At 42.1% G+C, this 26,315-nt stretch overlaps 1 protein-coding gene across 1 annotated transcript in view; it reads left to right on the top strand.

The window, feature by feature from the left end:
• Positions 1-2,791: 2,791 nt before the first annotated feature.
• CMTM8 (CKLF like MARVEL transmembrane domain containing 8) overlaps positions 2,792-26,315 on the top strand; it is an 82,394-nt gene continuing 58,870 nt past the window's right edge. The window contains exon 1 of the mRNA XM_037525691.1: positions 2,792-2,947. Within this exon, the coding sequence (XP_037381588.1) occupies positions 2,801-2,947 (147 nt within the window). The 5' untranslated portion in view covers positions 2,792-2,800. The remainder of the gene's footprint in view (positions 2,948-26,315) is intronic.

Below are 26,315 nucleotides of genomic sequence, written 5' to 3' on the forward strand. Positions count from 1 at the left end.
TTGCACCTCCTGCCATGTTCCATCTTGGATGCCAGTTGCTATGGAGAAGCACAATTGAGCCCACCATCCTGTGAGGAAGCCTCAACTTCATGGAAAGAAAGCAGCTTGGTAAAATGGCAATAAAGTGCCAGATTATGAATAAAGTGATGTCCTAGGTCTGCCCAGCCACCACGTAAAAGAGGCTGAGTAAATGATTTCAGCCACATGGGGCAAAAGAACCTGCCAGCAATACCTAACTCAAATTTCTAACCCACAGATTCATTGATGTTAAACTACTAAATGTTTGGGAAGCATTTATTGCACGGCAGTAGGTAATCTAAAATAAACTTAGATCATTTATGTAATTTTATTGCAGAAAACTAGACCTCACTGAGGATGTATATGTATGATATATGTACATTTATTTTTCTGAATTAAAACAAAGTCTGAAGTTTAAAATCCATCTGGCCCCAAGGGGTTTTTGAGAAGGAACTGTCCTTTGTATTACAGAAATAGAGTTGTCTGGACTTCCTTCCTGTCTTCCTGCATTCATGTTATGCATGATACTACAGACTCCTCCAGCCATTCCATCTGTATAGCTCTTACTACCCCAACTGCCCTTGTAGTTCTCTTAACAGGTAGCTCTCAAACTTCAGCAAGTACCATCAGAGAGCTAGTTCAGTTTCCTGGGTTCTGCCCTCTGAGTTTCTGATTCATTGGGCTGGAATGGATCTTGAGAATTGCATTTCTTTCTGAATTTCCCAGGAGCAGCTGATGCCACTGGTGCCAGGACTACGAGTTGAGAACTACTGCTCTAGGGAAAAGTGCTGCCTGTTAATTTTTTGTTATATTTACCCACCACCCCAAGATGCTTAGCAGAGTCTCATGGATGACATTTTTCCAAATAGTCATCTTTAGAATGTGCTGGAAGCTTTGACTTTTACTACCTGAGTTCAGTCTTCCAGAGTAGTCCCTAGGCTGAAACTAATTGCTCTTTTTAGTTTGTTTTATTAGATTGTAGTTTTTGCTTTCTTCTGAGCTCAGTTAAGAAGACATTGGGGACAAAATGTCCCTTCTGATCTTTTCAAAACCAGTCTTGGAAGAGAGGGGCTGCCTTCGCATGACACCAAAGCAACTCTCTATTTATAACCATGAATTATTTTTTCCTTACTATGGTTTCCGAATGAAATAGGGTGTTATATGTCTCCCCATCTGTTATCCGACGCAACAAATGGTGAGAGCAAGATCCTGGCCGTTTTTATTGACAGAATAATCATAGAGCATCACCTATCCTTTCACAAAATTGAAGGAGGGACCATCCAGAAGATTCTTTTTGGTGAGAGGCCCATCGATCAAAGCCTGCATTTATTTTTAAAGATTTATTTATTCATGCATACAAGAGCTGGGGTACAGGCCAGAGATGTGGGGGGTGAGAGGATTCACCAGAGACAGAGTGGGGAACAGAACAGGCAGATCGACTGAAATACACTGCTGAGGGGAGAGCAGGCAAGACAGGAGAGGTCTGCCGCGCCATGTGGGTAGCTCCCTAGCTGGCCGGGGATCGAACTCGTGCTGCAGAGGCTGCAGACAGCTTCCTAGGTTGCGTCTTAACCCCTTGCGCCACCAGGGAGGCCCCAAAGCCTGCATTTTACAGATGACGCCGTTGAAACCCAAAGAGGTGGATCCACTCGCTCACGGTCAGACAATTTAGCCCTGCGAGCGCCCCAGCGGGAGCTTAGGTCCAACCTGACCCTGGAACTGGCTGCCTCACTAAATGGGGCGCCCTTATCCGCTCTCCCACCCGGGGTAAGCGCATGAATTTCACTCTGCACAACTCTCCCTTTTCAGGTTTCCCCCCAAACATTTCCTTCCACGGGTGACGGGACGGTCACCATGATTCATCTTGACCAGGGGCCCTAAGTCGCTCCCCGCGCCCCCATGTCCCGCCGGGCGTCGTCACCGAGGCTCCACAGGTCTCCACAGTGTCCCCGCGAGCGCCTGCAAGCGTCTCGCCCTCCAAGCCCAGCGATTAAGTTGGTTCCTCAAATTGTTCCCTGTAGGAGGGGCAGGAAATAGCGCCGGCCTTTGGTGGCGGCCGCGGCGGGAGGGGGGCCGCTCGCGCCAGCTCCTGGCAGTCCCCGCGGCCGCGTATCGATCTCGGGTCTAAGGTCCTGCAGGGTCATAATTCCAGCCGCTCTTTCTCCGCTCCAGGTCCCCACCCCGCCGCCCGCCACCCCCGCCCCGGCCAGAGGCGCCTCCCTGCAGCGGCGGGGCCCCTGCAGGCCGGAGCTCCCCAGGGGCCGGGCGCTCCCGGGGCCCGGCCGCCGCCAGGTGGAGGCGCAGGTCCGCGGGGGCCGCCCGCCCGCGGGAGGCGGAGCCTGGCGGAGGCCCGGGCGCGAGGGGGCGGCGGGCTCCCCGGCTTCCCGCGCCCGGTCCTCCGAGCGGCCTGCCCCGCGCCCCTCCCGGCCGCGCGCTCCCCGCAACAGGTGGGGAGACCGCGGGACCGCGGCGCCTCCGCAGGGCGGTCTCTCCGGCGCCCGCCCCTCTCCACAGCCCCTCCCCTGCGCCCGGCCTCCGCCGCCTACCTCGCCCGGCCGGCGGCCTCCCCTCGCCGGGTCTCCTCCTGCTGCGCCCCCGGAGCCCGCGCGCAGAGGCGAGGGGGGCGCTGCGCTCTCGCCGGACTCGCGCAGCGGCAGGTCGGGACCTGGCGGGCGCCCCCCACCCCCCGCCCGCCGCCCGCCCCGGCACTCGCTGTGTCCCCCGGGCGCCGCGCCTCGCGTCCAGCCCGGGGCGCGCTGGGGGGCCCCCCGGAGCCGCGACGATGGAGGAGACGCAGCGCACCCGCTCGCACACCGTCACCACCACCGCCAGCTCGTTCGCCGAGAACTTCTCCACCGGCAGCAGCAGCTTCGCCTACGACCGGGAGTTCCTGCGCACCCTGCCCGGGGTCCTCATCGTGGCTGAGATCGTGAGTGCCCAGCGGGTTGGGGGGTCGGGGAGGCGGTAGCGGGGGGAGGGAGAACTGGGGAGCCCAGCTCCCGCGCGCTGCTCTTGCTCCTGGGGATGGAGCCCGCTCAGATCTTCTGGCGCATTTGCTAGCCTAGCCTGCCTGAAGTGCAAAACGCGGAGAACCTGTCTCCAAACTAGGAGCAATTGCTGAGGGCTCTCTGGAGGGGGAGAGGTTCGTGATCCTTAAGATATCGATTGCCTGAAAAACTCAGCTTGTTCGGCACTTCATGCTGAGGGCCGGATGCTCGGGGCCTTGGAGTTTGTGTTACAGAGGGTCAGGAATACCTGGTGCTTCCCTTACCTGGTCTCCACATAGCCTTCCTAAAATCAAGGTTTCCAAAAATAGTCTTCCTTTTATAAATCATCTTCTTGGGTGTTAGCTTGAAGTGAGTCAGGAAAAGCTCACTGAATGAAATAAAAGGGTTTAGATCTCTTTGAGGACCAAAGGAGCTTTTGCCTGGTGCGGTGCACAAGCTGGTTTAGACTCAGGTATGTTCCTGGAGGAGGCGAGACATGTGCTTTCTTCTCTCATTCAGTACATGGAGGCTGAGAAGTCGAGTAATCGCCTCTAAAATCTCAGCCAACCCTTCTTGACTGAGAAGGGACTAGAGCTTTGCTGACAACTAATAGGAGTCATTGTTTATGGAGTCTTCTCTATGTGCCTGGGTCTGATCAAGCCCTTTAGATGCCCTGGTGCCCTCATATAAACCCCACCCTATGAAAGTGGCTTCAATTATTATGTTTTACATGTGAAGAAACTGAGGCATAGAGAAGGGAAGTAAGTCACACCTGTGAGTAATGGCACTGGAATTCAAACCCAAGCCTTTCTTGTCTGGGGCCTTGCTCTTTGCTACTAAGGGGCCTCCCTGCCAACTGCCTTGACAGTGCCCCTTATACCATATCTCACAAACTTCCCTTAAATACAGTGAAACTGAAATCCACCCTACATGAGGGTAGAGAATGGGAGTTGCATGGTGCAAAGGTGACAGAAGTTTTCCTTCCTCTGAGAATCTTCCGCAAAACCTGGGTACTTTTTTTTTTTTTATTAAGATTTTTTAATTTATTTATACAAGCACACTGGGTTCAGTCAGAAGCATGGGAGAGAATTCACCAGACCCAGAGCGGGGAACAGAACAGGCAGATGGACAGAAATACACTGCTGAGGGGAGCAGTGGGTGCGGCAGGTGAGGTCTGCGTGCCATGTGGGACCCTCGCCATGTGGGACCCTCGCCATGTGGGACCCTCGTCATGTGGGACCCTTGTCATGTGGGACCCTCACCAGTGGCCGGGGATCGAACTGGCACTGCAGAGGCTGCGGGCACCTTCGCAGCCCAGTGCTCAACCGCTGCACCACCAGGGGAGGCCCAAAACCTGGGTACTTTCTATAGCTTATTTTCTCCTCCAGAGTCTCAGACCCTATCCCAGACTTGCTGAATTAACCCTGTTTCCAGTGCACAGAAAGTTTGAGAAGCACTGGCTTAGCCGCCCCCGGCCCCCAGATAAGTCATTCAGCTGGTACTGAGAACTTTAGGTGACCCGATGAAAAGGTGAAGGTATTGGAATCACCTTGCAGGGCCTGGCTAATAGGAATTCACCAAATATTTGCTGTGTGAATGAAGGTGTTGGCAGGCTCACCTGCCCAGCAGAGCAAACAGAAGCTAAAGTGTCAGAGATGCATCTCAAGATAGATTTGATCAGGTATAAAGTAAACTAACTCTTGTTTTGTGATTTATGATCATATATGTTCCACACTTTTTCAGAACATAGAAAAGTACAGAAGAAAATATAAATGGCCTGCAGTTCCATCACTAGAAATAAGCAGTTATTTAATTCCATCATGAAATAACTACTGTTAACTAGTGATCGGAGCTATATGTGCACGTTTTAAAGAATCATAGATCTACTGGGAGAAATAAAAATATATCCCACCATCTCTCGAGGTACTCAGATTCCAGTCTCTTAGGGCTTTAAGAAACATAATACTGTTTCTTGATTTCTTTTCTCTCCAACTGTTGACATCATCCACTGACTTCCCACTCCAAAAGTTGAGATTTTAGCTGTCTTGGACTACCTCTTCACTATCCCCATTATATAATGTATATTTCCTGTCTCCCACTATATTTGAGGTTAGAACAATGACCAATATTGACCTTAGGCTACTGTAAACACTATTCACAGCTGAGCCAGAGTAGTCTATGAATGCTTTCCCTTTCCTGCCCAATTTCTTGTTTTGTTTTGTTTTTAAAGATTTATTTATTTATACCAGCACTGGGGTACAGGCCAGAGGTGCAGGAGGGTGAGGGAACTCACCAGAGACAGAGCAGGGAGCAGAACAGGCAGAAGGATCAAAACACACTGCTGAGGGGAGCAATGGGCGGGACAGGAGAGGTCCACCTTTCCATGTGGTAATCTCCCCGGCCGGCCAGGAATCAAACTGGCGCAGCTCAACCCGCTGTGCCATGGGGGAGGCCCCCAATTTCTTGTTTTCCCTGGAGTTAGTAGTTCTCCTTCCATTCCTTGGTGCTCTAGATAGTTACTAATTTTACCTTAGTTATCTAAATCTCTTCTCAGGAAACTGGGAGACATCAGATTTTCTGTGAAGGTCACCCAGGTCATCCTCATTGCAGCCCTATCTGGGAGCCTCTGACTTATTCCCACCTGACCTGCTCACCTGGGTACAGCTATACTGTGGTCTCCTGTATGCCACCCTGGAGAGTCTCTTCCCTTTATTCCTGGCTTGGATCCCCTGCTTCCCATGACCAGTTTCCTCTACCTTGCCTTAATCTCACTGGCGTAGCTCAAATTCTACTGGTTTCCTAAGAAAGGATACATGTGTAAATTGAGTTTTATATTTTTCAAAATGTCTTGATTCAATTGTTGCACATAATTAATAGTTTGACTAGGCAAAGAATGTTAGATTGAAAATTGTTTTTCTGCAAAGTTTGAAACATTTCCTCTGTTGTCCTCTAGCTGTTCAGACATTTAAGAAACATTTATTCTTGATCCTTTTTCCCCCTTCTATAAGCCTATGGAATTTTCTTTCTCCCCAGAGGTCTGTGATAGCACAGCTATGTGCCCTCATATGAGATGTTTTCTTCCCCCAGTTCTTCAGGGGAACTGGTATGTTCTCTCACTCAGGAAAATTCATGTATGTTTAAGATTTTTTAAAAATTTTTAATTTAAATTTTATCTTTCCATTTACTCAGATTTTTCCCTGAAACTCCTTTTATACTATTTGCCCCTATGCATTTGTGTTCTGATACTTTTTCTCATGGGTTTGTGACCTGCTGTGTTCACTCACTATAACGTGAGGATTTCTTAGGATCTACAGTCTCTTACATTGCTACAGTTTTCTGTTGTAATGAAATATCACATCTTATTTCTTTAGTTTCCAATTTTAACATTAAGGTGTTTCTAGCTTTAACTAATACAGCCAGTGCAATGGCAGTCTTCCTTTATCACATTTGCCCAGTGATTATCTTGAGGGAAAGTTTCTTAAAATGCAACTATTCCAGCAAAGGATACACAAATTTTGGGGGTTTGTTACATATTCTCAAGTAATCTTTTCTCTAAATTCTAGTTTAAATGGTCACATAGTGTGAAAAAATTTTTTTTCAAATTAGAAGAACCCTTAAAAATGTTAAGGATCAACTTAAATTATGTATTCTTTTTTCATGTTTTAATGTATGAAACAGGAGTCAGCTTACAATGGATGGTTTCTTGGATGCAATGAAAGATGCCAACACTAATTCATTAATGGGGGTGAGACAGTTCACAGTATGGCTGACCCAGCTCTGAATTAAGATAGATTCATCCCCAGGAAAAAAATGCTACTTTCTGCCTTGAAAAAACAAAATACTGAGACAAAGAATTACTAAGAACCTGGCTTCCTGCCTTGACCTGGGGAAAATGAAATAGTGGAGAACAAAACACATTGTTTCTCCAAATCAATTGTCAACATCCCTTGCCCTGGCTTTCTCTGTGGTGAATGGTAGTAGCTAAGTCTGTCAAACACTCCAGGCTGTGCCAGTATAACATCATGGTGAAACCAAATGTAGTTGTTTCCTTCCTTTTAAACTTTTATAGCAAGCTAGAAGTAATCCGGTACTTGACCTGTGATTTGTAGGATGCTGTGATCTTATAACCATTACAAGATCTTAAAGAATAAAAGCGATTTGTCAGAAGTAGAGTTAATTACACCCTTCCTGATTTTGGTGACTTCAGAATGAATTACAGCACCTATGTAATAATGTTAGGTCACCTTTCATTTACTTATTGTCATGAGCAAACTTGGTTAGGCAAAGATGAATAGGGTTGACTGAGAGCTAGAATCTATATCCTCTCCTGTGATTCTTTTTTATTTTATTTTATTTTTTTTAATTTTATTTTTTTAAAGAGGCATGTATTTTTATTTGTTTGTTTGTTTGTTTGTTTATACATGCACTGGGTACAGTCAGAAGCGCGGGAGGGTGAGAGAATTCACCAGAGCCAGAGCGGGGAGCAGAGCAGGCAGAAGGACCGAAGTACACTGCTGAGGGGAGCAGTGGGCGGCAGGGGAGGTCTGCGCGCCATGTGGGACCCTCCTCTGGTGGCCGAGGAGCAGCCGGGGATCGAACCGGCTCCGCAGAGGCCGCGGGCAGCTTCGCAACCCAGCACTCAACTGCTGTGCCACCGGGGAGGCCCTCCTGTGATTCTTTTTTAAAAATAGTAGTGAACATAGTTTCCATTCATTTCACAACACATTACCTAGTCTTGTAAAAAAGATAGAAAATGCAGGTAAATTGTAGTTGGATAGTGGTGATACTTGTGCAACATAGTGGATATACTATAAACCACTGAATTGTTAAAAAAAAAAAAAGAAGAAGAAAAGAAAGAAAATGCAGACAAGAAAAAGCTGTAATTCTAGATCCCACAGTGGTTCCTAACAGTCACGTGCCTGCCGTGTCTGGGAGTGAGCAGTGTCTTTTATAAAATTGGTTATTACTGTATAATGCCTGGGATTTCTATTGGTATTTAGTGCCCGGGGGTTGGGGGTGCTAAATTTCCTCAAGTGCATGGGCCTACACTCAACCATGAAGAATTGCTTCACCAATTGCCAACAGCACCATTGTTGAGGAGCTATGAATTTTGTTAACACCTTTGAGTAAATCATTCCAGAATTTCATAAGTGGTTATATGTTATTTATGCTTTTTTTAAAATGCAGTCACTTGTAAACAACATTTTGTTTATTTTCATGACCACTTGTGCTGGATCTTCTGTGTTTCCGTTGCACGTACTCTCTACCCATCTCCAGCCTGAACGGTGACTTCATGGATTCTCTCAAGGGCATCTGATGCCCCACTGGATTCATCCAGAGGTGGCACCTGTAAGAGACTGTAGAGTGAGAGGAGAGCAGGTTCTGGGCATGCATTACCTGGGATCCCTCCATGCAGGGTTCACTGTGTCTTCCCAGGGAAGGCAGGTTTCTGACAGTAGTGTCACACAGCTATTTTCTCTGCCTCTAATAACTTTACTGCTGCTTACTCTTGCCAGGTACTGCACTATATACTGCACCTGGTTTATTAAACTCTACTCAGATCACCCAATGTGAATGCTCCTGGTTTCCTTCATTTAATATTTTGAGGCACTACTGGACTATTTCTAAAATGACAGCACTGCTTCACAATTTCACCAGGTACAATGAGTTTCCAATTTTGGTTTGTATTTTCCTAATGACTAATGATGTTGAACATCTCTTTATGTGCTTATTGGTCATTTGTGTCATCTTTGGAGAAATTTCTATTTCTTTCTTTGCCTTTTAAAAAACTGCATTAATTTTCTTTATTGTTGTAAGAGTTCTTTACATATTCTGAATGCAAGTCTCTTATCCAATATATAGTTTGCAAGAATTTTTCTTCCATTCTTGTGGCCTCTCCACTCTTTATTGATGGTGTCCTTTGAAATACAAAGGTTCTTAATTTGTTAAAGTCCAATTTAAATTTTTTTCTTTTGTCACATGTGCTTTTTTTTTTAAAAGATTTCATTCATTCATTCATTCATTTATACATGCACTGGGTACAGTCAGAAGCGCGGGAGGGTGAGAAAATTCACCAGAGCCAGAGCAGGGGGCAGAGCAGGCAGAAGGACTGAAGTACACTGCTGAGGGGAGCAGCGGGCGGCAGGAGAGGTCTGCGCGCCATGTGGGACCCTCCTCCAGTGGCTGGGGAGCAGCTGGGGATCGAACCGGCGCCGCAGAGGCCGCGGGCAGCTTCGCAACCCAGCGCTCAACCACTGCGCCACTGGGGAGGCCCACATTGAGTTAATTTTTACTTGTAGTTTGAAGTAGGGGTGTAAGTTCATAATCTTCCGTATCAATACCTAATTGACCCAGCACCATTTGTTGAAAAGACTATTTTTCTCCCATTGAATTGTCTTGACACCCTTATCAAAATTAATGACCATAAATCTAAGTATTCGTTTCTGGATTCTCAGTTCTATTCCATTGATCAATGTCTTTTCTTAGGCCAATACCATACTATTGATTACTGTAGCTTTGCATAAGGTTTTGAACTTTGTTCTTTTTTTCAGATTGTTTTGGGCCTTTTGTAGGTCCATCTGAATTTTTATATTGACCTGTCAATTTCTGCAAAAAAAATTTTAAAAAATGGGAACTGAGATTTCACTGTCTTAAATCTGTAGATAAAATTGGGGAGTATTGCTAGTTGATGAACATGGAGTGTCTTTACATTTTTTAGATCATCTCTAATTTCTTTCAATAATATTTTGTCATTTCCAGTATATTTGTCTTGCACTGCCTTTGCTAAATATTACCTAAGTATTTTATTCTTTTTGATGTTATTGTTTCATCTTCGGATTGTTCATTGCTAGATCATAGAAATCAACTGAATTCTGTCCTTGACCTTGTAGCCTACAACTTCACAACCTTTATTATTTTCTAATACTATTTTTGTGGCTTGGCATAAGTGTTTTGAAGACTTAATATTACTACCAATTTGTACAGAAAGGTTTATATCATTTTGTATTCCCCCTAGTGGTGTTTCACTGTGTAACAGATTTTGTTTCTGCAAACACTGACACTTTCTTTTTAATATTTACCGATTTTATTGGGGTGGAGGATATTTTCTAACTAGCGGGTTTTTATTATTTTGAATAACAGCTATAAACGATACTTAGGGAATCTCTGGACATGTGAAAAAGGAAATTGTATTTGCGTTTCTGTGATCATTAAAGGTGAACATTTTAAATGTGTTTGTTAACTATTATTTTTGTAGCTGCCTATCCCACCACCCAGTCACTTAAAAATATGGGACTCTTGTTTTAAAGATAGAAAGGGAGCTGAGGTGAGAAAATGTACTCCTGGAACTAGCATAGTGTTGTAACTAATGTTGCCTCAAAAAGAAGAAAAATGAAAAGATAAAAAAGGGAGAGAAGAACCACTCACAGCAGGAATTTAGGAAACCTAAATAAGGAACCAGGAAAAGACTAATTATAATAAAGTAAAAATCAAAATCAACAAGCAACTATAAGCTGGGAGGAAGTGGGGAGTTGGGGGGAAGGGGGGAGTAGGATCAAAACAAGGGGGGTGGGAGTTGTATGGGGACTATAACCAAGATGAAAGTGCATACATTGTACAAAAATGATGTAAAAATACATTTAAAAAAAGAAAAAAAAAGAAAAAAGGAGAGAAGACTTTAATGAAAATTATCTCCAGGATAGAAATAAGCTTGGTTTGGGGAATGTGTTTGAATAAGGATGTTTGTTTTTTTAACTCCTTACTTTTTCATATGATTTAAAAATTTTTATGCATTGATGTAGTTAAAGAACCACACAGCAAAGTAATGATTTTATTGTAAAAGTTTTCAAATCATTTATGTAGAGAATAAAAAGTCTGCTAACCTGCCCTCTTTGCTCCATCCCTCATCTACCCACTTCCCTGACGTGCTCATCATTGGCATTTCTCCCAGACTGTTTTCTCTATATGTACAAATACATAAGATGCACACATATACGAATAAGTGTATAGTATTTATTCTACAACTTTTTCATTCAATAATACTTTAATATTTTTCCATATTCTTTTTTGTTGATTAATAAGTTTCCTCTATATTTTGGGTATTAGTTCTCTCATTTGTCTCTTGTTAATAACATCATTCATGCCATTTTCCATCAAAATAGTGTTCTGATTTGCATGAAATCTTAAATATTCATCTTGCCTTCTGGAGTTTGCTTTGTTTAAACATGACTTCTCTATCCTCAAGACTCTACAGCTATTTGGTGAAAATGTGAATTATTTTTGATGTTATGAATATTGGCATTTTAAGCTATAAGTTCATCTTGTGTATATAAGCTAACATAATTTCACTTTTTTCCCAAAACGGATATCAGGTTGTCTCACCATTAATCATTTTATATTCCCATATATATGAAACTATTTTTAACCCTATTCTGTTTTATTTCTGAGTCAACTCCAGGCCCTTTTGATTACTGTAGCTTTATCATGTATTGAAATATCCAACAGAGTAAGTCATGCAAATTTTTCTATTTCTCTGTTGTTCTTACACACTTATACTAACACAGGTGAATTTCAGAGTCTATTGTATTCCTTAAATCCCATTATAACTTTGAGATTACATTAAATTTATAAACTAATTTGGGAACCTATCATAATATTGACTACCACCTAGGAATATTTAGGTCACTTTATATTTTTGAAGTTCTAGATTTTTTCAAAATAAATCCTATGTGTTTTTTAAATCTAAATACTTGAAATATTTTCCATTTTTCATAAATAGCATTTGTCAAAAATGAACTGGATCTGTGACTTACAAGAAAGCTGTTAATTTTCTATTTGAGCTATCCTATTTGAATTATTCTAAAATTTTTATCAATTATTTTTAGAAATAATGAATAAAGATGGTTTTCCCTTTTTATATTTATATTTTTTAAAAAATGGTTGCCTATGTTTAATGTTTAATTGTTTGGATATCCTTGGCAAGCTTATAACTTAACTGGGATTTTCCAATATTTTAATGACAGTACAGGTTTACTTGTAGATTCTGGTAGATAGTCTTTATTGAGTAAAAAAGAAAAGTCCAACTGTATCCATTTTTTGATGAATGATTGTTGAATTCAGAAGATAGGGCTTGGAGGTAATGACGTTTTTATAGAGATGATCATATGATATATATATCTATTGTACAAAGATCTTTACACTAAGCATATTCTTGTATGAGAACATTTAAGATCTCTTGTCTTAGCAACTTTCAAATGTACATTACAATATTGCTAAATATAGTCACTATGCTGTGTGTTCCATCCCCAGAATTTATTAATCTTACAAAGAGAAGTGTTTACCTTTTGTCTACCATCACTCATTTCCTTTCACCCTCAGCCTCCACCTCTAGCAATCCCCAGTCTGTTCTCTCATAATTTCATGAGTTTAGGAAGTTTCTGGGTCAATCTTTCTGTTTTCTCCTTCAAAAACTACTTTAATCAACCCAGAAGTTTCACAAGACATTAAACTCTCTTCACTATGTTTTAACTCTCATGCTTACTTTTCCTTTTCTTTGTTCTTTTGCAGAATTCCAGGGAAATAACACATCCAGCCCAAATTCAGATTTTCTGTTGCATGTGTTCTGCTCTTTAGCCTTCTCTTGAATTTTCACTTTGGTTTTGATAGTTTAATTTCCCAACAGTGGGTCATTCTTTTACCTTTCTAGTCTGATCGCCTTTTTATTGAATCACTTTATGATCCTTGAATCACTTTATGAATCTTGAGAATAGTTAAGCTTTGTTTACAGAGAGGTCATTTTCTCTGCTTGTTGAGTTCTTTCCTTCTCTTATGGTTGTTTTCCTCAAGCATTTGATTGGGGTCATACGCGATTGTCCATTTGTAATTGTAGATGAGATGGCTGGCAAGTGTTTGCTCAGCTTAAGAAAGAGCTGCTGGCACTGAATACAGGTTTTCATCACATGACCTGCATAGTGGTTTTTTTTTTTTTCCAGGAGGAAAATATTAATGGGATGGGGTCAATGGGGGTAGTGTAATTGCATGCATTTCCTTATGAGGTGTGCAAATAGCTTGTTGACACATATGGCTGTCTTAAAGCTTTATGTTGGGCTCTGTTTACAGAAGTAGCTGCTGGCAGGAATAGGGAGCATATGATTGACTTGGTAGCTTCTAAACTTAAATTTACACAACTTAGCAGAATTCCCTAGGCCCCATCCTATTGCTGCTTTTATTGTTACCTGTAATCTTTGGATATTTCTGAAGATCTGCTCACCTTTATAGATCCTCCATTTTCCTTAGAATTGAAGACTGGAAACCCCATAGCATGCCTCTCGTTGCCCCCATGCTGCTGCTCCTGCTCCTTCCAGCTTGTAAATTATTTGTGGGTTTGTTTGTTTTTTTTTGTCATCAGTGAGATTTTGGGAGTATGAAGAGGTAAAATCAGGTCTAGTTAACTACCTGAAAAAGAAGCTCAGCCATTTTATTATTCATTTAAAGGTATTTTTAATGTCTATATAGACTATTCACCTTTCTGTGTTGCAACCATTTTTTCTAACTTATCGTGCCTTAATTTTATTTATGGTACATAAAGTCTAAAGTTTATCTTCAAATCTATGAGTCTTATTTTTTCCCCTGTGTTTGGTGCCATGCTTAGAAAGTTCTAGCTTACTAACAAAACTAAATTAATTACACATTAATACTTAACCTGTACTTTTAGCACTTTTTAATCTTTAACCTTAACATTGAAATTTATTCTTAGCATAAGGTATAAAGTTGGGTTTTGACTTTGTTTTCAGATGTCTACTTAGTTCTCTCAAGATGATACATTGATAAATCTACTTTTCGTTCCCTAATTGGCTTGTGTCTGTTTACTTAATTCTTGTATCTGCTTGGGTTTAACTCTACTTTCTATCCTGTACTAGTCACTGTTCCCGTGTTTTAGCTTGTATAGTTCTGGGGTACATTTTAACATCTATTAGGATAAGTCTTACTTTTTAGAAATGTTTTGAAGTCATTCACCATGTGTCCCTGTTCACTGTCAACTCTGTTGGGATTTGATTAGACTTTTATATAATACATAGATTAATTTTTAGGAAAGAAATGTTCAATTCTTTAGTTCTTAAGAGGAAAACTCTTCAACTGTTCTTTTGTTACTGTCATGTCTTAGTATTGACTTTCAAGCTCCTCAAGGTCTTTTTCAGTCTAAAATGCTATGCTGGGGCCTCCCCTGGTGGCGCAGCGGTTGAGCGCTGGGTTGCGAAGCTGCCCGCAGCCTCTGCAGCGCTGGTTCGATCCCCGGCTGCTCCCCGGCCACCAGAGGAGGGTCCCACATGGTGCGCAGACCTCTCCTGCTGCCCGCTGCTCCCCTCAGCAGTGTACTTCGGTCCTTCTGCCTGCTCTGCTCCCCGCTCTGGCTCTGGTGAATTCTCTCACCCTCCCGTGCTTCTGACTGTACACAGTGCATGTATAAACAAACAAACAAGCAAATAAATAAATAAATAAAATATGTGCCTCTTTAAAAAAAAAATCCTATGCTGTACAGTGTAAATTAATAATGCATGTCTTATTTATTCAGTTATCAAATATGTGTTGAATAGTTATTGTGTACTAGAATTTGTGTTTAGCATTTGGAATACAGTGATATAGCACCTTTCTGTTATCATTTAAATAAATCATCAGGGATAGGATGTAAAACATGACAAGAAAAATATGCTTAGGAAGGCATTAAAGGATAATTTTTAAAAATCTTAAGTTCTCAAATGAAAGCTGAAATTCGAGACATTTATTCCTTATAGCTTTGGGACTTTATTCAGCTGATTTAAATGTAAAATTTAATTTTACAAAATAATAAATTTGTTTCATATTTTGCCAAGATTTATGACTACAGCTAATCCCTGGAAAGTGGTATTACATGTCCTTAGATGAGCGTTTACCATTAATTTTCATTTTAAATTAAAAGATTTGTTCACACTTACTATCTTACTGATATTAAACCAGCTTCAGGTTGAGGGAATCCCTCCTTTTACTTCCATTTGTCCTGGAGCCATGCTGTGAGGAAACAGTTCCTAAATTATACACAGATGAGTCAACTACACCAGTATGGAGTGCCCTGTGAAACAACCCCATCTGATTGCTTCTCCCTCTTCCATATCCACCCATGAAATTCACAGTATGCAGCCCAGTAGGATCTCCCTTCTAGGGAAAACAGGATAGTCATTGTTTTGGTCAAGGTTCAGTTACAGGTGACAACATCCACACTAGCTAGTTGACGCAGCAGGAGATTTAACATACATCATTTGGTAGCTTCCAAAATTTTGGGTAAGGCTGGAGGAGCAAACTCTAGACTGAACTTCCAGCAGCACCTCCCAAAATCACACCATGCAGCTGAGCCAACAGAAGTAGGAAGACAAAAGAGCAGGAGTTGCTTTCACAACTGCTAGTCCTGGATCTCGGTAGCCTCTGTTGTGACACATGACCCCAAATAGCTGCCCCTACCTTTCCTCTCAACATTATAAAGCTTAGGATTCCAATTACAACTGAAGCCAGAAATCAAATGCTTTCTTAGTTTTGTCTGCTAGTGGGGATGCAGACACAGCCAAAGTATGTCTTCCACCCACGTGAGGTTGTCCTTCTAAGTCCTGGGTGGTGTGTCTGCTGAAGCTATGTCATCAGAAGAACCTGAACTGTGTACTCTGGGCTTTCAACCTTTAATGAGCAGTAGGGCCTACTGCACAGGGAACAGAGGTGAGTGAATCCACTGTAGTACTAGATATAGCTGCTTTTGTGACACTCGACCAGTCACACAGGGAAGCCCCCTGTGTCATACTTACAGACCATTCTAGGACTTGTCCTTTTTCAGTCAAGTTGTGCATTTGATTTCTAGCCTTGAACAGATGACCTAATATCTCCTGTACTTCCATCTATACTAATAAGAAGGGACATCACAGGTTAGCAGAAGATAAATTGAACTAAAATACATGTATATTCTGTCCTAGAGGTAAATATTTATTTCTTGAGCAAATGTAGGTTTATTTTTCTTCCTTGTTCCTCAGTAGCTCGAGACTTAGTAGATAATCCCACTGGATAGGACTGCATTTAGAATGGGTGGCCATATATTAGCTTTAATGACCTTTTCATGTACCCACTGATGAATCTGAACATAGAATTTACCTCTATTGTATGTATTAGGAGTAGGATTAGGATCTTTTAAAAGATTCCCTTGGTTTATGTACTGTGTATACTTCATTCAAAGGAGGCTTAAAAAGCCATAGGGTGCATCAGTTTTCCAGAGACCTGAGTAAATAGTTTATTTTGGCAAACATGCTAAGTTGTGACCTTGCCTGTTATCTTGCCTTGACTTGACTTCAAATCTCCAAAATTTATAAGAGGTTCCTCTTTCTGGGGGGAAAATAATTCAAGGACTAAGACATCGTCACTGTCAATTTATAACCTGCCTTGTTTCCAGAAAGGACTTGAGGCAGGAACAAAATCTTTAAATTGAAGGTTTAAGGGATGCAACAAAAATCTGTATCAATCAAGGATTGACAAGCATCAAAGATCACTTTAGAAAAAGAAAAAGAAATGGAAAGCAGTTGTCTTGCCTGACAGTGTGCATGGCCGTCAAGAGGAGAAAATACTGAGGATTTGTCAACTAATCTCCCTTCAGTTTTTGGCTTATAATTTGGATAGGATTGGCTTATACTTTGGAAGTACAGGAAAACTTAGATGTCTAAGGTTTCTCTAACTGGAACATGAGCTTTAACTTGAGCAGGCTTCCTTTTCATTTACATTTCAAATCATGCGCTTATATTTGCACTGCCCTGGGAACCTATTTGGAATGCTTTTACTTTCCTTTATGTGATTAGGTTGAGTTCGTGGAAGACCAGAGCCCAGTTAACTAGGGCCCTGGCTAACACCAGGCTGACTTGGCTGCTAGCCTGTGGAACAGGAGCACAGATTGGAGCTGATATTTCCTCTCTTTGAGAAACTTGAAAAGGTTGAACTCCCATTGGTCAGTTGCTAATTTGTGTCATCGAAAAGTAGGTCTTCTGCAGACTTGTATCCTGCCCTCAGAACTAAGATTACTTAAAACTCTACTGTGAAATATCATACAGTGCTAACACCTACGTATACTTGAAAGAATAATAAAACAAATAACCGTATACCAATCACTCAGTTTAAAAAATAGAACTCTGCCAGATCTCAGACGCCCAGTGTGTGCCCTGCCTGTGTCCCCAGTGGGAACCACTGTTCTGGCTTTGTATTTTATAAAGTTGAAAATGTTCCTGCCATTGTTTAGCCCTAGCTCATTTTGAACTCTGCAGATTATAGAATCAGTGGTGCTTTCTTCTTGACTTGCTACTTCCATTCGTCTTTGAATGTTTTCCATTGCAATACATGTAACTCTTGATTATTTTAAAGTTGTACTCCATTATAATTTGTGCTTCTCTGTTGATGGCTACCTGCTTGACCGGTTTAGACCGATGAAGTTTTCCATTTTGCATTTCTCATTCTTTTTTCTTCCCCATATTTGTCTGGAAATTATGCCCTGTCTATTCTATTAGTGGAGTCCCTATCTTAACATGCTTACTCTGTTGTGTACATAAAATTAAGCATTATTTTTACTCTGCTGCTAAACAGAAAAAAAACCCTCAGAACTCTTGAGTCTGATGACTTCCCTCACGATTTATAATATTTTCTAGTCACTTAAGTCTATCCTCTTTTCCACCCACAAGTTAGGAATTAGAGCTGTTATGTATAGTCAGCAATGTAGTTTAAACCACAGCCCACATAGTTGCTTGATATCTTTGTTCATTGTTCCTTCTTACATCTCAGACCTCCCATCTGTTTTTGTTTTCCTGAAAGTCTTTTTCGTCCTCATCTTGAAAGATAATTATACAGGTTATAGAATTCTACATTGACAGTTATTTTAGTCTCAGTTCATTGAAGGTATCATTCTTTTTGTCTTATTGGTTTCCATGGTTGCTGTCAAAGTTGACAGTCAAATTGCAAATTGCCGCTCCTTAATTGAGCTGCTTTTGCTTTTAAGATTGTCTTGTCTTTGTATATAGCAATCTTATTATGATCTGTCTACCTGAGGATTTCTTTTTATCCTTGGGTTTAGTTGAGATTCTTATATCCAGGTATTTATCTTTCAACAATATTAGAAACTTCTCAGTCATTATTTCCTGAAATGTTTGAAATATAATCTTTCTCATTTTATTTCTCAGACTCTTCTATGTAATTTAAATTGATAATTTCCAACTTCATGTGCCTGAACTAAACTGATGTCGTTATCATCATCATTATTATTGTTATATCTTCCATTTTCAAATTCTTTTGCTGGTTGTTTAACTCATATATTCAATTCTTAATTTTGATTCTCTTGGATTTCTAGAAATTCTTTCACTTTTTCAGATCTGCTGTGCTCTTTGTGGTCTACATAGACTCAGACCAAACCCAACTGAGAAACTGAATGTAGCTATAAGTTGAAAGACAAACTCTCTCCACTCTTCCTATTGCCAGGATTGAAATAGCTGTTGTCAGAACTATCAGGCAAACTATAAACTGGAGACATTCAGCAGGGGAGGGGGAGGGAGAGGGATCAAAACAGGGGAGGGAAGAGCACGAGAGACTATGGTGCCAGCACATTGGTGCCTTGGGGGTGGAAACTTTATGGGGATGACAGCTGAGAGGAGAAATCAAACACCGTACAAAAATGAAAAACAATATAAAATATATGTGTGTGTGTATATATATATATATATATGTAAGTATATAAATGAAAAAAAGAAATAGCTGTTATGTTGCTGTTCCCTCTGGACAGCAAGTTAGTTTCTTACCTACCCTCACATTAAAGAAATAGCCCCTTTAAGGACCCACTTTACCTGGGAGTTCCCCATTAGAATTTTTACCTTGGTGGGGTTTTTGGCTTTTAATTATCTCCTATCATCTAGCACCAAGATGGGCAGTTGGAAAAGGATCTGAATAGCAGTTTCTCAGAGAAGTTATGCAAATAACTTCAAGGCCAATAAGCACATGAAGAGATACTCTATATCATTAGTCTTTAGGGAAATGCAAATCAAAACCATAATGAGACACCAGTTCACACCCACCTGAGAGTCCATAATTAAAAAACACGACAATAACAAGTATTGGCAAAGATGTGGAGAATTGGAACTGTCGTGTATTGCTGTGAGGATTGTATAATAGTGTAAAATAGTGAGGATTGGAAAACAATTTGTCAGTTCCTCAAAAGAAAAAAGAGAGGTAGCATATGACCTGGCAATTACGCTCCTAGGTATATGCCCAAGAAAATTTAGTGAAACATATGTTCCTGACCAAAACCACCTGCATGGATGTTTATAGCACCATTATTCATATTAGCAAAAGTCAGAAACAATGCAAAGGTCCTTCAACTCATGAATGTGTAGACATACATGGTATGTCTATGCAATAAAATATTATTTAGTAATAATAAGGAATAAACTGCTGATCTATTCAAATAAAGTGTTATAGCACAATGACTGTTGAAAACATGTGCAGTGAAAGAAGCCAGTCATGAACGGCCGCTTATTGTAGGATTCCATTTATATGAAGTGTCTAGAATATAGGTAACTCCATAAAAACAAAGCAGATTAGTGCTAATCAGAGACTAGACTGAGAGAGAGGCATAGGAAGTGACTGCTAATGGGTGTGGGGTTTCTTTTGAGGGATGATGAAAATATTCTGAAATTATATAGTAGTGATGATTGCACAGCTCTGTGAATATACTATAAATCCCGGAACTGTAAACTTCTTGAAGGTGAATCTTAAGGTATTTGAGTTAGATCTCAAAAAAAAAGCTGTTTTGAGAAAAAGATGGAAGTTTCAGGTTCACAGAACTCCCAACATGGAAACTGACTTTGGTTTTCAGCTGCTCCCCAAAATTCCTATTTCATTTTGCTTTTGGTCTCTTAGGATTTCTTCTTTTCATGTCAACTCAGCAGCATGTTTAAAAATGTTTTATATGGGCCTCCCCTGGTGGCACAGCAGTTGAGCGCTGGGCTGCAAAGCTGCCCGCAGCTTCTGCAGCGCCAGTTCGATCCTCAGCCACCGGCGAGGGTCCCACATGGCGCGCAGACCTCTCCTGCCTCACCCGCTGCTCCCTTCAGCAGTGTACTTGTCAGTCTACCTGTTCTGTTCCTTGCTCTGGCTCTGGTAAATTCTCTCACCCTCCCGTGCTTCTGACTGTACCCAGTGCTTGTATAAATAAATAAATAAATCTTTAAAAATTGTTTTATATTTTACCCATACTTGTTTTATATTGGAGGATACCTCACTTGTCATAGCTGCAGAAATTAAAGACAGAATTCTATTAATTTTTCAATTTAAAAAAAGTTCAGGCTGCTAAGGAAAATTGTTAGGTTGGTATAATGAAATTCCTCATCCAGTCAATGTGATTTCTCAAATGTAAACATACTGTTTCATCATTACTTCCTGTCTGTCTACTTAATAGTTTTGTGGAGTCATTTAAGAATAGATCACAAGCATCATGATCCCCAAATATTTTAGAATGAATCTCCAAAGGACAAGAATTTTCTCCTCCATCACCATAGTACAGCTATCAAGTTCAGCAAATTTATTCTGGATACTAACATAGTCCATACTCAGATTTTATGGATTGTCCCAATAATGTCCTATTTGTGACTCTAACTTGAGTCCCTTGTCTGAAAACCGAATAGGTCATGTTTCTGAAGAGAAAAAACACAGAACTGGAACCAAATCTTGCTTTTAGTCTTGGCCCTGCTACTCTGAGCTCTATGATTATAAATGAAATATTTAACATTTTAAAGTCATCTGTGAAATATAACTAATAATACTTGTTGAGATTATTGGGAAAAATTACAAATTCATATAAGTTGTTTAATGCAGTGTCTGACACATGGTATGAATTCATAACTTCTGTTTAGGGGAAAGGGGTCTCTCTGTCCCTTGAGCGCATTGGTGAAATTACTCAGTGTCTCTGTAAGAGGAACACAAAGACCTCCCATTTTCTTCCATTAATTTGCAAAAAAAGCCAATATTCTCGGACCTCCCCTGGTGGTGCAGCGTTGAGCGCTGGGTTGCAAAGCTGGCTGCAGCCTCTGCAGCACCGATTCAATCCCTGGCCACTGGTGAGGGTCCCACATGGCACGCAGACCTCTCCTGCCGCCCGTTGCTCCCCTCAGCAGTGTATTTCGTCAGTCTGCCTGTTCTGCTCCCCGCTCTGGCTCTGGTGAATTCTCTCACCCTCCCGTGCTTCTGACTGTACCCAGTGCTTGTATAAATAAATAAATAAATAAATCTTTAAAAAAAAAAAAAAAAGCCAATGTTCTCATGGTCTTCTCTGCCTTCTCTCCCACCTCCTTTACCTTTCACCCATCTCCGATGTTCATAACCAGTCCACTTGGCCCAAAATTAACTTCCTTTTAGGTATTGGCCAGTAATTGGGGGGAAAAAAGGGAGCAGAGCTTCTAGGCAAATGCAAACTGACCTCCACTCCCTTCTCCTCCCCCTCTTGTTTGTTCTGTCCCCTTCCCTGGTGGAGTACACATCCTTCTCACCTTCAAATCCTTTTCCCTCTCTTATGCAGGGACTCTCCAGCTCCTATTTCCAAATTTGTGTATCTTAACCCAGAGAGAGTACCACAGAACAAAGACTTTGCACCGAACCAGGAACCAGTTCCCTGGAGGGCAGGTGGTGTTATAAATGGGAAATTCTTTTTCTAGAACATGATTGTTTTTATTCTGCTCATAGTGCTACTTGTGCAACAGAAATGCCATGGTATTTCCTTTATCTTTCTATCGGCTTACCAAGATAGCACGTGGTTTCAGCCTGTTTGGGCAATACCCTGATGAAGTCACTGCCCTGCTGGCAATTCAAGTAATTGCTGTGGCTAACCTTGGCCCTTTGCATGGGTGTTTCACCTGAATTCTGGGGAGAAAGACAAGCTCAGCTGAAGTTGTATCACACCAGATTATGCTTTTGAGCAGTGTTAGCTGGGGCCCTGCACAAAGCCAATTCCATGTGGCTTGTTCTCTGGTAACCTGTCTCATAGGTAGGTCCCACTATGTAACACTGGATCCTGCACCTTCAGTGTCTTATGCCGCCTCCGACTCCCCCAAGGGGTTGTTTGTCTGGGTAGACTTGCTTGGTGAGGCCAGCAGATCTTCCACGTGAAACTGAGGGATGCCTTTTGCCTTCAATTTCTTGCATAAATGGATGACATTTCTATGATACTGTTGTCTATCCCTGTGATAAAAATTCTTTCATCTTGAAAAGATGGGGAAGGGGGAGAAAGAGACAGTGTTCATCCTGGGGAAGGCTGCAGGCTGGTCTCTAGCGGTCCCCACACAGTGAGACTGCAGGCGAGTCAGACTTCATGGTGGAGGCTTGGGCAGTCAGGTCTCCAGGGGAACAGAGCTTCCTAGACACTATATTTGAGCGTGAGAGAGTTTTCAGGAAGTCTTGTGCTGTCCAGTCTTGCAGGACTCTGAATATCTTGTCACTGTGATGAGCCTAAATTATATTATTTTTTCTTTTTCTTTTTTTTTAAATATTTATTTATTTATTTATACATGCACTGGGTACAGTTAGAAGCGCGGGAGAGTGAGAGAATTCACCAGAGCCAGAGCGGGGAGCAGAGCAGGCAGAAGGACCGAAATACACTGCTGAGGGGAGCAACGGGCGGCAGGAGAGGTCTGCGCGCCATGTGGGACCCTCCTCCGGTGGCCGGGGAGCAGCCGGGGATCGAACCGGCGCTGCAGAGGCTGCGGGCAGCTTCGCAACCCAGCGCTCAACCGCTGTGCCACCAGGGAGGCCCCTATATTATTTTTTCTTATGGAAAGTCTTCTTTCAGAGAATCCTAAGGAGTAGAAATGCTGCTTCCAGATCAGTCTTGATGAACTATAGAGTATTGAAAATTGGGGAGGAAAGTGATTCTACAACTGTTTGTTTATAGCCATAGCTAAGTGCTGGATGTAGTCGCTCATTGGTCTGGCTTCGGACGTGTAGTCATTCCTGGTCCAGGCAGGGTGGCCAGGGAAATAGAATCCCAGAGCACACTTGGCCATCAGTCTACTCAACTCAAATTACACTGCAGAAAAGGTAGATCCAAGGAGACACTAAAATCAAAAGCTTGGGCTCATTACATTTAGAGCTACAATTGTCCCATTTTCTACATAAGGCAGCTAAAGCCGAAGGAGCCTTGGTTGGCCTGAGATCACCACAGAAGTGGCAGAAGTGGGATTCAAATCTGGTCTTGGTGACTCCAGTGGTAGGCTCTGATTTCACTGCACTCAGCTGTTTCTGGTGTGAATGATACTGGAAAGCCCTTTGTCTGTCTGGAGAACCGCTGGGTATGGTGATTAGAATGCGAACTAGCTCACCACCCACCATGGCAGGACTTTGTTTAGAAATACCAATTTCATTTCAAGTTCTGTTTTCCCTGGAACACCTCTAATGTCTGTCTATACCTGAAAACATGTCCCTTAGCCATCTCATTTCACACTAAAGAGTGTAGGAGGAGTCAGGGGAAGCCAGATTCTTTTCTCTTGGGACATTATATTACTTTACCTCGCAAATTCTCACTAGAGGCAAATATGCCCACAAGGGACCAAAAACTGGTTCTTGAGGGAAGGGTGAAAAAAATACGAGAATATGATATGGTGGATTCCCTCTTGGGAACCATGACAAATTTCCCCTCAAGGTCACATACGCCTCATTTATCATTTATCACCTTCTCTTGAGTCCCCTGTGCAGCAAAACTTCTTAAAAGTCTTCTATTTCCTGATTAAATAAATAAAACATGCCTCTATTAAAAAAAAAGTCTTCTATTTCCTGATTAACAATTCTTATCCCATTCTCCCTTAAATCCACTCTAATCTGTCTATCAATACCCAACCCAGCCAGCTGTGGTCACCAGTGGCATCCACTTTGCCAAACCCAGGGTTCAACTTTCAGTCCTCATCTTACTCAAGGTGGGGACAGCATTGACATGTTGACCCACCTTCCTTTAAATACCTTCTTGTCTGGGGGTTGTGGCTACTATCCTAAATTTGTTCTCCTTACCTTGCTGGATGTGCCCTTCATCTCTTCCTGGTACCTCCTCGTCTCCCAAGCTCTAGACAAGGGATTGTCAGGGTTCATGCCTCAGAATTTCGCTCATCTGTCCACTCTCTTCCCTTCAGTGATGTCCAGAACCATGATTTAAAACTCTAATGAATTTAGGCCTCCCTGGTGGCGCAAGGGGTTGAGACACAACCTAAGAAGCTATCCGCAGCTACTGCAGCACAAGTTCAAACCCTAGCCAGGGAGCTACCCACATGTTGCAGCAGACTTCTCCTGACTCGCCCACTGGTCCCCTCAGCAGTGTATTTCAGTCAATCCGTCTGTTCTATTCCCCACTCTGTCTCTGGTGAATCCTCTCACCCCCCCCCCACACCTCTGGCTTGTACCCCAGCTCTTGTATGCATAAGTAAATACATCTTTAAAAAAAAAAAATCTATGAATTTCACTTTCTGTCTGTAGCCTAGACCTTTCTTCTGAACCTGAGACTATGATGCCAACTCACCTCTCTTATATGTTCCACAGTAACTCAATGCTTACTACCAGTTTTCAGGAAATACTGGGGATAAAGAACCCATGAGAATGTACTCAGCAAAATAAAGACTGTATTGATAGAACAAATAACCCAGTTTCTAAAAAAAAATTTTAGAGAATAGAAGGGGAATAATGGAGGAAAAACCTATGGATTGAGACTTAAGATGTAAGTGTCAGTTGTAATATGGTAATTTTATAGATACCAATATGCAACTTGGTAACCTTACTTATATACTGATTTAAACAAATTAAAGGCAAATTATGAGACAGGAATATTTGAACATTGGCTAAGTATTGATATTAGATAATTATTAATTTTTTTCTAGCTGTAATAATGGTGATTTGCTATGAGGAGATTAGGAGGGGAAAGTTTAAAAAGACTAACCAGAATGGGGCCTCCTTGGTGGCCTTGGGGTTAAGCCTCAGCGCTATCACCCCTATGGCCTGAGTTCAATCCCCGGCCAGGGAGCTGACCCACATATGGTGCAGCAGACCTCTCCTCTCTTAACTGCTGCTCCCCTCAGCAGTGTATTTCAGTAAATCCACCTGTTCTGCTCCCCACTCTGTCACCAGGGAATCCTTTTACTCCCACTCGAACCTCTGACCTAAACCCCAGTTCTTCTATGGAAAAAAAAAAACACAAAAACTGCCCAGAATGTTATCAGTTCTCACCACCTCCAGTATTACCACTCTCAGCCAATATCCTCTCATTTTATTTTGCCTTTTATACACACACACACACACACACACACACACATACATATATATTTTAAAGATTTTATTTATACACAAACTGGGGTACAGGTCAGAGGCCTGGGGTGGGGGGTGAGAGAATTCACTAGAGACAGAGCGGGGAGCAGAACAGGCAGACGGACCAGTGCTGAGGGGAGCAGCAGGTGAGACAGGAGAGGTCTGCCGTGCCATGTGGGTTTCTCCCTGGCCAGCTGGGAATCAAACCCGCACTGCAGAGGCTGCGGACAGCTTCACAGCGTGACACTCAACCCGCTGCGCCACGGGGGAGGCCCACCATTGCCTCTTAACTGATCTTCATGCTTCTACACTGCCAACCGCTGCCCCCAACCCACCCCGCCGCAACCCTTTAGTTGGTTCTCAACACAGCAGTCAGAGAGCTGCTGCTAATGTGTGTCATTACACTACTTCCCATCTTGTTTGGATTAGGAGGTAGACCCCACTTTTACTCCCCTTCTGGGTCAGCCACTGTGGCTTCCTTACCACGGTTAGCCTCCAACTTCAGGCTTTCGCATTCTCTCTCCCCACTGCCTAGACCTCACTTTCCCTAGATAACTGCTGTCTCATTTCATCACCTCCTTAGGGTCTCTGAGGCTTTCCCTGACCACTTTTTGTAATTAGTAAAACCTCACTCTCACCCTGACACTCTTTGTCCCCCTTAGTCGGCCCTATTTTTCTATATAGCGTTTGTCACCGTCTGATAATCTGACATTTGTATTGTTTTGGGTTTTTTTGGCCTGATACTGCCATTAGAATGTGAACTATATCTGTATTGTTCATTACCATATAACCCCCACACAAATATACACTTACATTCAACACAATAGAAATAAGGAAAAAATCTAGCCTGAGAGAGCAGGAGGAAGTAGGTAAGTGAGCCCAAGGGCTGCAGTGGAGGATCATGTGCAGCCCAAGGCTTCCTGCCACCAGGTGCCCAGGGAAATG

Source organism: Talpa occidentalis, unplaced genomic scaffold (assembly GCF_014898055.3).
Source record: "Talpa occidentalis isolate TD23 unplaced genomic scaffold, MPIMG_talOcc4v2.1 talOcc4.10, whole genome shotgun sequence".
NCBI lineage: Eukaryota > Metazoa > Chordata > Mammalia > Eulipotyphla > Talpidae > Talpa > Talpa occidentalis.